Genomic DNA, 13,931 nt, shown 5'->3' with positions numbered 1-13,931 from the left:
AGCCGGTCCCAAACACATTCGAAATCTTCCCCCAGTTCTGCACCCTCCCCGCAAAACCACAGGAAATCCATTACCTGAGCGCTGGAGCCGTCAGACGGTGCAAACTCCATGGACTTCAAGATGCTGCGAAGTGAAAGGGAGACGAGTTATTTCCCGCTCCATCCCGTCACGAACGGCCTCACTAATGAGCATTAACATTGTAATTTTCGGCTCTTCAGGAACACCCTAAGTGCGAACTTCGACAACTTTTCTTTGCGGCAATATAATCTGATAATGAACACAGAATAACTATTCACACTAGTTAGCAGACGGGAACATTTTCTCAAGCGTCCCTCTAAATCACTGAGCGCGCAGGTCCCACCAGGCTCATTTGGAGCATAAATTTAAAGGTTAATAAGGATATAACATTTTAAACTGTCAGAAACAATATTAATTTATGTGTGCTGCTCGGAGGGAAGGGAGGGAAAAAAACCCCTTGTAATAACAAAGCAGCAAAAACACAAATAAAAATAACAGGGCAATAGCCATCACGGTTAGCACGCCGCCATGAAATATGGAATGTAAATACATGCGGAGTAGATCAACTGGCACATCAAGGAAAATATGCACAAATTATCTCTGTGACCTGGCGCACACGGCAGGTTTTTTAAAAAAATATTAAAAGAAGCAGTCGCGGTTTCTCATTTTAATAATCTTCCGCTCTCTGGTGACAGCGGCAAAGAATTGCTTAATATTTCTTAAACACTACAACGGTCCTGGAGAAATTCGAATACATTTCAAGATGCAATTTAGCACTCCAGTCTCCTTGTCCTGATTGAGGGACTCCCCAAACGAGAGCCAGCTGGTCTGGCTGGACCGACTCTTCCCAATGGAGCTGCTGGGCCACTGGCGTAATGCCCATTGGGCAAGCTGGGCAGCTGCCCAGGGCATCAACTTGTGGGGGGAATCAAAATGCTGGGTTCGTTTTTGGGTATTTAGGTGGTTTTCCATTTTTGGCCTGCAGGGGGCGCAGTTTTTAGGCTAGTGGCACCAAACCTGGGGGGTTTCATTAGGGCAGTCTCCTGATGAGACCCTGAAAGTTTTGAGACTGTGCCTTCAGAAATGTGCCCCCCACAGCCTGCAACCCCCATTGACAGCAATGCAGAAAACTCAATGCAGAACAAAGATTCTTGGGCAAATTTCTAGGATGTTCCTGCAGGGGGTGCATTTTTGGATGAATTGGCACCAAAATTTCAGGGTGTCATCTGGAGATGATGGCACCCCCCAAGGTTTGGTGCAGTTTGGTTCAGGGGGTCCAAAGTTATGGACCCTCAAAACTGTAGCCCCCATCTCCTATTAGCTCCCATTGGAAACAATGGGGGATGGGGCACCCCCTTTGGGAGTCCATAACTTTGGACTCCTTGAATCAAACCTCACCAAACTTGGGGAGTAGCATAAGGACAGTCTCCTGATGATATGCTGAAATTTTGGTGCTGATATGTCTAAAAATGCACCCCCTGCAGGCACCAATGTCCTGGTGCAAAAAAAAATTTGGTCGTGGTGGAGTGGCCGCCCATGGGGGGGGGGGGGCATCAGGTTTTGCCCAGGGCTACAGTTTGCCCAGGGCTGCCTCGTTACGCCCCTGTGCTGGGCAGGTCTAATACTTTTGGTAGCCTAGGAGGATTTGACTTAGGGCATTTCCGCACATGCAGAATGGTGCACTTTCGATCAACTTCCAACGCACTTTGCAGCTGGATTTTACTGTGCAGAATAGCAAAATCCACTGCAAACAATTGTGAAAGTGGATTGAAAGTGCATTATTCTGCATGTGCGGAAGGGGCCCTTTGGTGATCTCCCGCTATTACAACTAATCTCCAGGCGACCGAGATCAGTTCACCTGGAGAAAATGTCCGCTTTGGAAGATGGACTCCAGGGAACTACACCCCACTGAAGTCCCTCCCCTTTTCAAAGCCCGCCTTATTCAGGCTCCACCCCCAAATCTATAGGTATTTCCCAACCTGGACTGGAAACCCAAGTTTAACTCTTTATTCTATACCAGGAGTAGTGGGTTCAAGGTGAAGGGAAAGAGATTCCATCTAAATATCAGGAAAAACTTCCTGACAGTGACGGCTGCTTGACACTGGGATGCCTTGGAGTGTGGTGGAGTCTACTTCTTCGGAGTTTTTAAAAGAGAGGCTGGATGGCCATCTGTCAGGAGTGCTTTGATTGTGTGTTCCTGCATTGCAGGGGGTTGGACTTGATGGCCCTTGTGGTTTCTTCCAGCTCTACGATTCTATGATTCTCAAGCAACTCCACTCCACATTCATCTGCCTTCCTGTGGAATCCTTGCTTGTCCCAGGTGGAGCTGGGATGTGTTCTAGGCCACAGGTCAGCCACTTTTGACAATTAAAGAGTTAAAGGACATCAAAATCCAGAACAAGAGGTCAACAAAGACCAGGAAGTCAGTTTGCCCAACTGAAATCATACACTTTAACGTTATTGATAAATCATACTTGGATGAATAATCCATACATTTGCCAGAGTCCAACAATTGCTTGCTGTGAGTCCTTTCTCAGAAAGAGAAAAACACATGGTCACACCAAGTAGGAAAAATGCTTAGGAGTACAATACATAACTGTCTTAGTCTACTGGCATAAATTTGAGCAGGGTTTAAAAGATGATGAAGAAGATGATTTTGGATTTATACCCCACCTTTCTCTCCTGCAAGGAGACTCAAGGTGGATTACAAGCTCCTTTCTCTTCCTCTCCCCACCATAGACATCTTGTGAGGTAGGTGGGGCTGAGAGAGTTCTGAAGAACTGTGACTAGCCCAAGGTCGCCTAGCAGGAATGTAGGAGTGCAGAAACACATCTGGTTCACCAGATAAGCCTCTGGCACACAGGTGGAGGAATGGGGAATCAAACCCAGTTCTCCAGATTAGAATTCACCTGCTCTTAACCGCTACACCATGCTGCCTCTGGATTACTGGCAACTGTTTCATTTCCATTTTTGTAAAGCATCTAAAAATCTTTGTTTGCCATTCTTCACATAACACTAGTTATTTTAGCTTCCCACCTGTACCTCCAACAGACCAGATTCATTCCACGGCTCTTTCTGTTTTCAGCAGTATCCGTTCCTGTCCCATTATCAATTACTTTTAGCTCCTCAAGTGTCCCAGTGACACCATGTTGACAGGTTTCCATCAACAGCACTAGAGAAATACATTGCTCAACAGATCACCCCAATCTAAGTGGTACTAATCTAATGGATACCCAAAAGGCCCCCCAAATCACTACTACCTTGGTGATGTCACTATTTGTCAATCTAATTGGATTCAAGCAAATCATACTGTGATCCCTGATGGGCTAGAAATGACCAGGAGACCCAACTATGAGAGGACCTTCTCAGTCTTGGCACCAAAAATATGGTATTGTGGCTTCAGCTGCCTTCTTTTATCACTGGCTTCTGCCAACAGCTGAAGACTTGTTTGTTTGGTGTTTCCTCACCCATCCTCTTTGATGCTTCCTCCTGTTCAATGCATTTCTGGGCTCCTAGATCCAAATCCCCAGGGTCCCCCCCCCCCCCCCCGAATCCACACCGTCCAGTTCAAATAGTATGCATACACTTACTTTAATTCTTTCTTGACCTCGTCATAATCAGCTTGCCCCTTCAGTTTTTCTTCCAGTTGCTTAAAAAGGAAGAAGAGATGAGCTGTCAGAATAACGTCCCACGATCTCGCGTTCACGTGCCCCGCTCCAGAATTTCCAGAACAGTGTTCACCACAACACAGGATGCCACCTATATATATTTCTTCGAATCGATTATCTCCCCTGCCCTGACCTGGATAGCCGAGGTGAGCGTGAACTCATCAGAAACTAAGCAGGGTTGACCCTGGGAAGTATTTGGGCACAGGGCTAGCATCCCTGCTGGAGCGTTTCTTTTTCTTTTTTCCCTTTGGGCAAGCCCTGTGGAGTTCACCTAACTCAGAGCTGAAAGTACTGAGCCAGCGGGAATGGGGCCTAATTTGGTATATGGGCAGATTCACCTGTTCAATTGAAGAATTCACCCTCTGGAGAAATAGGTTTCTTTGTCCTCATGTTTTTAAAGTGAAAGTAAAGCAAGTAAAATATTAAGGCAGTTTTAGGTAGTTTAGTACTTTGGGTAGCGAAATCGTTATGCTGTTGGTAATTTTGTAGGTAGTGTTAGATATAGGAGTGAAGAGATGCTGTTCGGATTAGTTATTGGCTTCAATTCACTATGCCAGTGATGGCAAACCTTTTTGAGACCGAGTGCCCAAACTGTAACCTAAACCCCACTTGTTTATCGCAAAGTGCCAACCTGGCAATTTAACCTGAATGCTGAGGTTTTAGTTTAGAAAAAAATGGTTGGCTCCCTCTTCCTCTGCCTCACCTGCTCGAGCAGGGGTCAGCCTGCTCTAGCCTCCAGCAAGTCCCGCGTGCAGCGCTCTGTGCCTCTCTAGCATCTCTGCCTCCTCTGCACACACCCCCTCAGGCAGGAGCACAGGCACCAGGCCCACCAGTCGAGTCCTCCCTGCTCACCGTGGTGTGCGCACGTTGCGCTCAGTGGCCCATGGCCAGCCTAGATGTGTGTGTGGGGGGATGATTTTCCACCCCCACATGACGAACTCTGTGTGCATGTGCCCATAGAGAGGGCTCCAAGTGCCACCTGTGGCACCCGTGCCACAGGTTCACCATCACTGCACTATGCTGACACTGCAATGAATGGTATAGCTCTTCAGTCCTAGGTTGGGTTCTGTAAATTGATTATAGAATAGAAAGTTGCCATCTGAGTTTACTCATGTTGTTAGTCATGATGTTATATCTACTGTTATTTTTGTTGTTTGATGTTCTACCATGCAGTTTATGATGTTGTGATCTGTTATTATGCTGCTATGCTGTTGTTATGCTGTTATGTTATGCTGTTATGCTGCTATGTTAGGAAATGTTACTATGTTGATTATGTCATGATTACTGATTTTTTTATATTTGAGATATTATGTTTATTGATGTTGTTGGGCGAGATCGCCTTGGGCGAGATCGCGCCCCCAGGTTTCGCGTGCCTCCACCGGTCGCGAACCCGGGGCCGGGGGGGTGGGGTGGAAATGTTCATCCGTGATTCTATCCCTTTCAGGGCTGCCCCAGTCCCGGAGATCTCTGGCATGGAATGTGTCGGTTTTGAGTGGTTGGCCTTGGAGAGGTTGGCTGTTCTCTTGGTGTACCGGTCGCCTAGCGCACCAGGAGACAGCCTGCCGCGGCTGCTGGAGGTGGTGGCAGACTGGGCATTGCGGTACCCTAGACTTATCGTCTTGGGCGACTTCAATGTCCATGTCGACACCGCCTCGTGTGCAGCTGCTGCGGACCTGGTGTCATCCATGGCGACACTGGGCCTCTCCTTAGTAAATTCTGGCCCCACCCATGAAGCCGGTCACAGGCTAGATTTGGTCTTCGGGCTGGGGATTGATATGGTCGTATCCTCTGTTGATAGAGTGCCATGGTCCGACCACTACGCCCTGAAGGTTCGGGTGGACTTGCCACAACACTCCCGTCTAGGCGACGGGCTGATTTATGCCCGCCTGCGGAGACTTATGGATCCACTTGGTTTCCTGAATGCTCTGCGGGATCCTGCCCCTGCCGGCACACTTGATGAGCAGGTGGATGACTGGTATTCCCGGCTCTCCGATGCCATCGATGTTGTTGCCCCCCGGCGCCCTCTGCGTCCCCGTGTTTGGCGAGCTCCGTGGTATACGGAGGAGCTCCGCCACATGAAACGGGCACTCAGACGGCTTGAGCGAGCGTGGAGGAAGTCTCGTGACGGAGCCGCGCGAACATCTTATAGGACGCTTATGAAAGCCTATGAGATGGCGACGAAGGAGGCGAAGAGAACTTTCTTCTCCTCCTCTCTCACATCTGCTAGCTCACGCCCAGCACAATTGTTTCGTATAATTCGGTCCCACCCCCCCCCCCCCCCACCCCCCCCCCCCCCCACCCCCCCCCCCCCCCACCCCCCCCCCCCCCCACCCCCCCCCCCCCCCACCCCCCCCCCCCCCCACCCCCCCCCCCCCCCACCCCCCCCCCCCCCCACCCCCCCCCCCCCCCACCCCCCCCCCCCCCCACCCCCCCCCCCCCCCACCCCCCCCCCCCCCCACCCCCCCCCCCCCCCACCCCCCCCCCCCCCCACCCCCCCCCCCCCCCACCCCCCCCCCCCCCCACCCCCCCCCCCCCCCACCCCCCCCCCCCCCCACCCCCCCCCCCCCCCACCCCCCCCCCCCCCCACCCCCCCCCCCCCCCACCCCCCCCCCCCCCCACCCCCCCCCCCCCCCACCCCCCCCCCCCCCCACCCCCCCCCCCCCCCACCCCCCCCCCCCCCCACCCCCCCCCCCCCCCACCCCCCCCCCCCCCCACCCCCCCCCCCCCCCACCCCCCCCCCCCCCCACCCCCCCCCCCCCCCACCCCCCCCCCCCCCCACCCCCCCCCCCCCCCACCCCCCCCCCCCCCCACCCCCCCCCCCCCCCACCCCCCCCCCCCCCCACCCCCCCCCCCCCCCACCCCCCCCCCCCCCCACCCCCCCCCCCCCCCACCCCCCCCCCCCCCCACCCCCCCCCCCCCCCACCCCCCCCCCCCCCCACCCCCCCCCCCCCCCACCCCCCCCCCCCCCCACCCCCCCCCCCCCCCACCCCCCCCCCCCCCCACCCCCCCCCCCCCCCACCCCCCCCCCCCCCCACCCCCCCCCCCCCCCACCCCCCCCCCCCCCCACCCCCCCCCCCCCCCACCCCCCCCCCCCCCCACCCCCCCCCCCCCCCACCCCCCCCCCCCCCCACCCCCCCCCCCCCCCACCCCCCCCCCCCCCCACCCCCCCCCCCCCCCACCCCCCCCCCCCCCCACCCCCCCCCCCCCCCACCCCCCCCCCCCCCCACCCCCCCCCCCCCCCACCCCCCCCCCCCCCCACCCCCCCCCCCCCCCACCCCCCCCCCCCCCCACCCCCCCCCCCCCCCACCCCCCCCCCCCCCCACCCCCCCCCCCCCCCACCCCCCCCCCCCCCCACCCCCCCCCCCCCCCACCCCCCCCCCCCCCCACCCCCCCCCCCCCCCACCCCCCCCCCCCCCCACCCCCCCCCCCCCCCACCCCCCCCCCCCCCCACCCCCCCCCCCCCCCACCCCCCCCCCCCCCCACCCCCCCCCCCCCCCACCCCCCCCCCCCCCCACCCCCCCCCCCCCCCACCCCCCCCCCCCCCCACCCCCCCCCCCCCCCACCCCCCCCCCCCCCCACCCCCCCCCCCCCCCACCCCCCCCCCCCCCCACCCCCCCCCCCCCCCACCCCCCCCCCCCCCCACCCCCCCCCCCCCCCACCCCCCCCCCCCCCCACCCCCCCCCCCCCCCACCCCCCCCCCCCCCCACCCCCCCCCCCCCCCACCCCCCCCCCCCCCCACCCCCCCCCCCCCCCACCCCCCCCCCCCCCCACCCCCCCCCCCCCCCACCCCCCCCCCCCCCCACCCCCCCCCCCCCCCACCCCCCCCCCCCCCCACCCCCCCCCCCCCCCACCCCCCCCCCCCCCCACCCCCCCCCCCCCCCACCCCCCCCCCCCCCCACCCCCCCCCCCCCCCACCCCCCCCCCCCCCCACCCCCCCCCCCCCCCACCCCCCCCCCCCCCCACCCCCCCCCCCCCCCACCCCCCCCCCCCCCCACCCCCCCCCCCCCCCACCCCCCCCCCCCCCCACCCCCCCCCCCCCCCACCCCCCCCCCCCCCCACCCCCCCCCCCCCCCACCCCCCCCCCCCCCCACCCCCCCCCCCCCCCACCCCCCCCCCCCCCCACCCCCCCCCCCCCCCACCCCCCCCCCCCCCCACCCCCCCCCCCCCCCACCCCCCCCCCCCCCCACCCCCCCCCCCCCCCACCCCCCCCCCCCCCCACCCCCCCCCCCCCCCACCCCCCCCCCCCCCCACCCCCCCCCCCCCCCACCCCCCCCCCCCCCCACCCCCCCCCCCCCCCACCCCCCCCCCCCCCCACCCCCCCCCCCCCCCACCCCCCCCCCCCCCCACCCCCCCCCCCCCCCACCCCCCCCCCCCCCCACCCCCCCCCCCCCCCACCCCCCCCCCCCCCCACCCCCCCCCCCCCCCACCCCCCCCCCCCCCCACCCCCCCCCCCCCCCACCCCCCCCCCCCCCCACCCCCCCCCCCCCCCACCCCCCCCCCCCCCCACCCCCCCCCCCCCCCACCCCCCCCCCCCCCCACCCCCCCCCCCCCCCACCCCCCCCCCCCCCCACCCCCCCCCCCCCCCACCCCCCCCCCCCCCCACCCCCCCCCCCCCCCACCCCCCCCCCCCCCCACCCCCCCCCCCCCCCACCCCCCCCCCCCCCCACCCCCCCCCCCCCCCACCCCCCCCCCCCCCCACCCCCCCCCCCCCCCACCCCCCCCCCCCCCCACCCCCCCCCCCCCCCACCCCCCCCCCCCCCCACCCCCCCCCCCCCCCACCCCCCCCCCCCCCCACCCCCCCCCCCCCCCACCCCCCCCCCCCCCCACCCCCCCCCCCCCCCACCCCCCCCCCCCCCCACCCCCCCCCCCCCCCACCCCCCCCCCCCCCCACCCCCCCCCCCCCCCACCCCCCCCCCCCCCCACCCCCCCCCCCCCCCACCCCCCCCCCCCCCCACCCCCCCCCCCCCCCACCCCCCCCCCCCCCCACCCCCCCCCCCCCCCACCCCCCCCCCCCCCCACCCCCCCCCCCCCCCACCCCCCCCCCCCCCCACCCCCCCCCCCCCCCACCCCCCCCCCCCCCCACCCCCCCCCCCCCCCACCCCCCCCCCCCCCCACCCCCCCCCCCCCCCACCCCCCCCCCCCCCCACCCCCCCCCCCCCCCACCCCCCCCCCCCCCCACCCCCCCCCCCCCCCACCCCCCCCCCCCCCCACCCCCCCCCCCCCCCACCCCCCCCCCCCCCCACCCCCCCCCCCCCCCACCCCCCCCCCCCCCCACCCCCCCCCCCCCCCACCCCCCCCCCCCCCCACCCCCCCCCCCCCCCACCCCCCCCCCCCCCCACCCCCCCCCCCCCCCACCCCCCCCCCCCCCCACCCCCCCCCCCCCCCACCCCCCCCCCCCCCCACCCCCCCCCCCCCCCACCCCCCCCCCCCCCCACCCCCCCCCCCCCCCACCCCCCCCCCCCCCCACCCCCCCCCCCCCCCACCCCCCCCCCCCCCCACCCCCCCCCCCCCCCACCCCCCCCCCCCCCCACCCCCCCCCCCCCCCACCCCCCCCCCCCCCCACCCCCCCCCCCCCCCACCCCCCCCCCCCCCCACCCCCCCCCCCCCCCACCCCCCCCCCCCCCCACCCCCCCCCCCCCCCACCCCCCCCCCCCCCCACCCCCCCCCCCCCCCACCCCCCCCCCCCCCCACCCCCCCCCCCCCCCACCCCCCCCCCCCCCCACCCCCCCCCCCCCCCACCCCCCCCCCCCCCCACCCCCCCCCCCCCCCACCCCCCCCCCCCCCCACCCCCCCCCCCCCCCACCCCCCCCCCCCCCCACCCCCCCCCCCCCCCACCCCCCCCCCCCCCCACCCCCCCCCCCCCCCACCCCCCCCCCCCCCCACCCCCCCCCCCCCCCACCCCCCCCCCCCCCCACCCCCCCCCCCCCCCACCCCCCCCCCCCCCCACCCCCCCCCCCCCCCACCCCCCCCCCCCCCCACCCCCCCCCCCCCCCACCCCCCCCCCCCCCCACCCCCCCCCCCCCCCACCCCCCCCCCCCCCCACCCCCCCCCCCCCCCACCCCCCCCCCCCCCCACCCCCCCCCCCCCCCACCCCCCCCCCCCCCCACCCCCCCCCCCCCCCACCCCCCCCCCCCCCCACCCCCCCCCCCCCCCACCCCCCCCCCCCCCCACCCCCCCCCCCCCCCACCCCCCCCCCCCCCCACCCCCCCCCCCCCCCACCCCCCCCCCCCCCCACCCCCCCCCCCCCCCACCCCCCCCCCCCCCCACCCCCCCCCCCCCCCACCCCCCCCCCCCCCCACCCCCCCCCCCCCCCACCCCCCCCCCCCCCCACCCCCCCCCCCCCCCACCCCCCCCCCCCCCCACCCCCCCCCCCCCCCACCCCCCCCCCCCCCCACCCCCCCCCCCCCCCACCCCCCCCCCCCCCCACCCCCCCCCCCCCCCACCCCCCCCCCCCCCCACCCCCCCCCCCCCCCACCCCCCCCCCCCCCCACCCCCCCCCCCCCCCACCCCCCCCCCCCCCCACCCCCCCCCCCCCCCACCCCCCCCCCCCCCCACCCCCCCCCCCCCCCACCCCCCCCCCCCCCCACCCCCCCCCCCCCCCACCCCCCCCCCCCCCCACCCCCCCCCCCCCCCACCCCCCCCCCCCCCCACCCCCCCCCCCCCCCACCCCCCCCCCCCCCCACCCCCCCCCCCCCCCACCCCCCCCCCCCCCCACCCCCCCCCCCCCCCACCCCCCCCCCCCCCCACCCCCCCCCCCCCCCACCCCCCCCCCCCCCCACCCCCCCCCCCCCCCACCCCCCCCCCCCCCCACCCCCCCCCCCCCCCACCCCCCCCCCCCCCCACCCCCCCCCCCCCCCACCCCCCCCCCCCCCCACCCCCCCCCCCCCCCACCCCCCCCCCCCCCCACCCCCCCCCCCCCCCACCCCCCCCCCCCCCCACCCCCCCCCCCCCCCACCCCCCCCCCCCCCCACCCCCCCCCCCCCCCACCCCCCCCCCCCCCCACCCCCCCCCCCCCCCACCCCCCCCCCCCCCCACCCCCCCCCCCCCCCACCCCCCCCCCCCCCCACCCCCCCCCCCCCCCACCCCCCCCCCCCCCCACCCCCCCCCCCCCCCACCCCCCCCCCCCCCCACCCCCCCCCCCCCCCACCCCCCCCCCCCCCCACCCCCCCCCCCCCCCACCCCCCCCCCCCCCCACCCCCCCCCCCCCCCACCCCCCCCCCCCCCCACCCCCCCCCCCCCCCACCCCCCCCCCCCCCCACCCCCCCCCCCCCCCACCCCCCCCCCCCCCCACCCCCCCCCCCCCCCACCCCCCCCCCCCCCCACCCCCCCCCCCCCCCACCCCCCCCCCCCCCCACCCCCCCCCCCCCCCACCCCCCCCCCCCCCCACCCCCCCCCCCCCCCACCCCCCCCCCCCCCCACCCCCCCCCCCCCCCACCCCCCCCCCCCCCCACCCCCCCCCCCCCCCACCCCCCCCCCCCCCCACCCCCCCCCCCCCCCACCCCCCCCCCCCCCCACCCCCCCCCCCCCCCACCCCCCCCCCCCCCCACCCCCCCCCCCCCCCACCCCCCCCCCCCCCCACCCCCCCCCCCCCCCACCCCCCCCCCCCCCCACCCCCCCCCCCCCCCACCCCCCCCCCCCCCCACCCCCCCCCCCCCCCACCCCCCCCCCCCCCCACCCCCCCCCCCCCCCACCCCCCCCCCCCCCCACCCCCCCCCCCCCCCACCCCCCCCCCCCCCCACCCCCCCCCCCCCCCACCCCCCCCCCCCCCCACCCCCCCCCCCCCCCACCCCCCCCCCCCCCCACCCCCCCCCCCCCCCACCCCCCCCCCCCCCCACCCCCCCCCCCCCCCACCCCCCCCCCCCCCCACCCCCCCCCCCCCCCACCCCCCCCCCCCCCCACCCCCCCCCCCCCCCACCCCCCCCCCCCCCCACCCCCCCCCCCCCCCACCCCCCCCCCCCCCCACCCCCCCCCCCCCCCACCCCCCCCCCCCCCCACCCCCCCCCCCCCCCACCCCCCCCCCCCCCCACCCCCCCCCCCCCCCACCCCCCCCCCCCCCCACCCCCCCCCCCCCCCACCCCCCCCCCCCCCCACCCCCCCCCCCCCCCACCCCCCCCCCCCCCCACCCCCCCCCCCCCCCACCCCCCCCCCCCCCCACCCCCCCCCCCCCCCACCCCCCCCCCCCCCCACCCCCCCCCCCCCCCACCCCCCCCCCCCCCCACCCCCCCCCCCCCCCACCCCCCCCCCCCCCCACCCCCCCCCCCCCCCACCCCCCCCCCCCCCCACCCCCCCCCCCCCCCACCCCCCCCCCCCCCCACCCCCCCCCCCCCCCACCCCCCCCCCCCCCCACCCCCCCCCCCCCCCACCCCCCCCCCCCCCCACCCCCCCCCCCCCCCACCCCCCCCCCCCCCCACCCCCCCCCCCCCCCACCCCCCCCCCCCCCCACCCCCCCCCCCCCCCACCCCCCCCCCCCCCCACCCCCCCCCCCCCCCACCCCCCCCCCCCCCCACCCCCCCCCCCCCCCACCCCCCCCCCCCCCCACCCCCCCCCCCCCCCACCCCCCCCCCCCCCCACCCCCCCCCCCCCCCACCCCCCCCCCCCCCCACCCCCCCCCCCCCCCACCCCCCCCCCCCCCCACCCCCCCCCCCCCCCACCCCCCCCCCCCCCCACCCCCCCCCCCCCCCACCCCCCCCCCCCCCCACCCCCCCCCCCCCCCACCCCCCCCCCCCCCCACCCCCCCCCCCCCCCACCCCCCCCCCCCCCCACCCCCCCCCCCCCCCACCCCCCCCCCCCCCCACCCCCCCCCCCCCCCACCCCCCCCCCCCCCCACCCCCCCCCCCCCCCACCCCCCCCCCCCCCCACCCCCCCCCCCCCCCACCCCCCCCCCCCCCCACCCCCCCCCCCCCCCACCCCCCCCCCCCCCCACCCCCCCCCCCCCCCACCCCCCCCCCCCCCCACCCCCCCCCCCCCCCACCCCCCCCCCCCCCCACCCCCCCCCCCCCCCACCCCCCCCCCCCCCCACCCCCCCCCCCCCCCACCCCCCCCCCCCCCCACCCCCCCCCCCCCCCACCCCCCCCCCCCCCCACCCCCCCCCCCCCCCACCCCCCCCCCCCCCCACCCCCCCCCCCCCCCACCCCCCCCCCCCCCCACCCCCCCCCCCCCCCACCCCCCCCCCCCCCCACCCCCCCCCCCCCCCACCCCCCCCCCCCCCCACCCCCCCCCCCCCCCACCCCCCCCCCCCCCCACCCCCCCCCCCCCCCACCCCCCCCCCCCCCCACCCCCCCCCCCCCCCACCCCCCCCCCCCCCCACCCCCCCCCCCCCCCACCCCCCCCCCCCCCCACCCCCCCCCCCCCCCACCCCCCCCCCCCCCCACCCCCCCCCCCCCCCACCCCCCCCCCCCCCCACCCCCCCCCCCCCCCACCCCCCCCCCCCCCCACCCCCCCCCCCCCCCACCCCCCCCCCCCCCCACCCCCCCCCCCCCCCACCCCCCCCCCCCCCCACCCCCCCCCCCCCCCACCCCCCCCCCCCCCCACCCCCCCCCCCCCCCACCCCCCCCCCCCCCCACCCCCCCCCCCCCCCACCCCCCCCCCCCCCCACCCCCCCCCCCCCCCACCCCCCCCCCCCCCCACCCCCCCCCCCCCCCACCCCCCCCCCCCCCCACCCCCCCCCCCCCCCACCCCCCCCCCCCCCCACCCCCCCCCCCCCCCACCCCCCCCCCCCCCCACCCCCCCCCCCCCCCACCCCCCCCCCCCCCCACCCCCCCCCCCCCCCACCCCCCCCCCCCCCCACCCCCCCCCCCCCCCACCCCCCCCCCCCCCCACCCCCCCCCCCCCCCACCCCCCCCCCCCCCCACCCCCCCCCCCCCCCACCCCCCCCCCCCCCCACCCCCCCCCCCCCCCACCCCCCCCCCCCCCCACCCCCCCCCCCCCCCACCCCCCCCCCCCCCCACCCCCCCCCCCCCCCACCCCCCCCCCCCCCCACCCCCCCCCCCCCCCACCCCCCCCCCCCCCCACCCCCCCCCCCCCCCACCCCCCCCCCCCCCCACCCCCCCCCCCCCCCACCCCCCCCCCCCCCCACCCCCCCCCCCCCCCACCCCCCCCCCCCCCCACCCCCCCCCCCCCCCACCCCCCCCCCCCCCCACCCCCCCCCCCCCCCACCCCCCCCCCCCCCCACCCCCCCCCCCCCCCACCCCCCCCCCCCCCCACCCCCCCCCCCCCCCACCCCCCCCCCCCCCCACCCCCCCCCCC

General features: G+C 74.3%; 1 protein-coding gene across 1 annotated transcript in view; it reads right to left on the bottom strand.

Annotated features, from left to right (window-relative positions):
- CUX1 (cut like homeobox 1) overlaps positions 1–13,931 on the bottom strand; it is a 301,887-nt gene that overhangs the window by 71,407 nt on the left and 216,549 nt on the right. The window contains exons 9-10 of the mRNA XM_048518602.1: positions 3,609–3,819; positions 75–123 (exon numbers count right to left, since the gene is read on the bottom strand). Of these exons, the coding sequence (XP_048374559.1) occupies positions 75–123; positions 3,609–3,819 (260 nt within the window). The remainder of the gene's footprint in view (positions 1–74; positions 124–3,608; positions 3,820–13,931) is intronic.

Source organism: Sphaerodactylus townsendi, linkage group LG16 (assembly GCF_021028975.2).
Source record: "Sphaerodactylus townsendi isolate TG3544 linkage group LG16, MPM_Stown_v2.3, whole genome shotgun sequence".
NCBI classification, from domain to species: Eukaryota; Metazoa; Chordata; class Lepidosauria; order Squamata; family Sphaerodactylidae; genus Sphaerodactylus; species Sphaerodactylus townsendi.
This window is presented reverse-complemented; position numbering and strand designations above follow the sequence as displayed.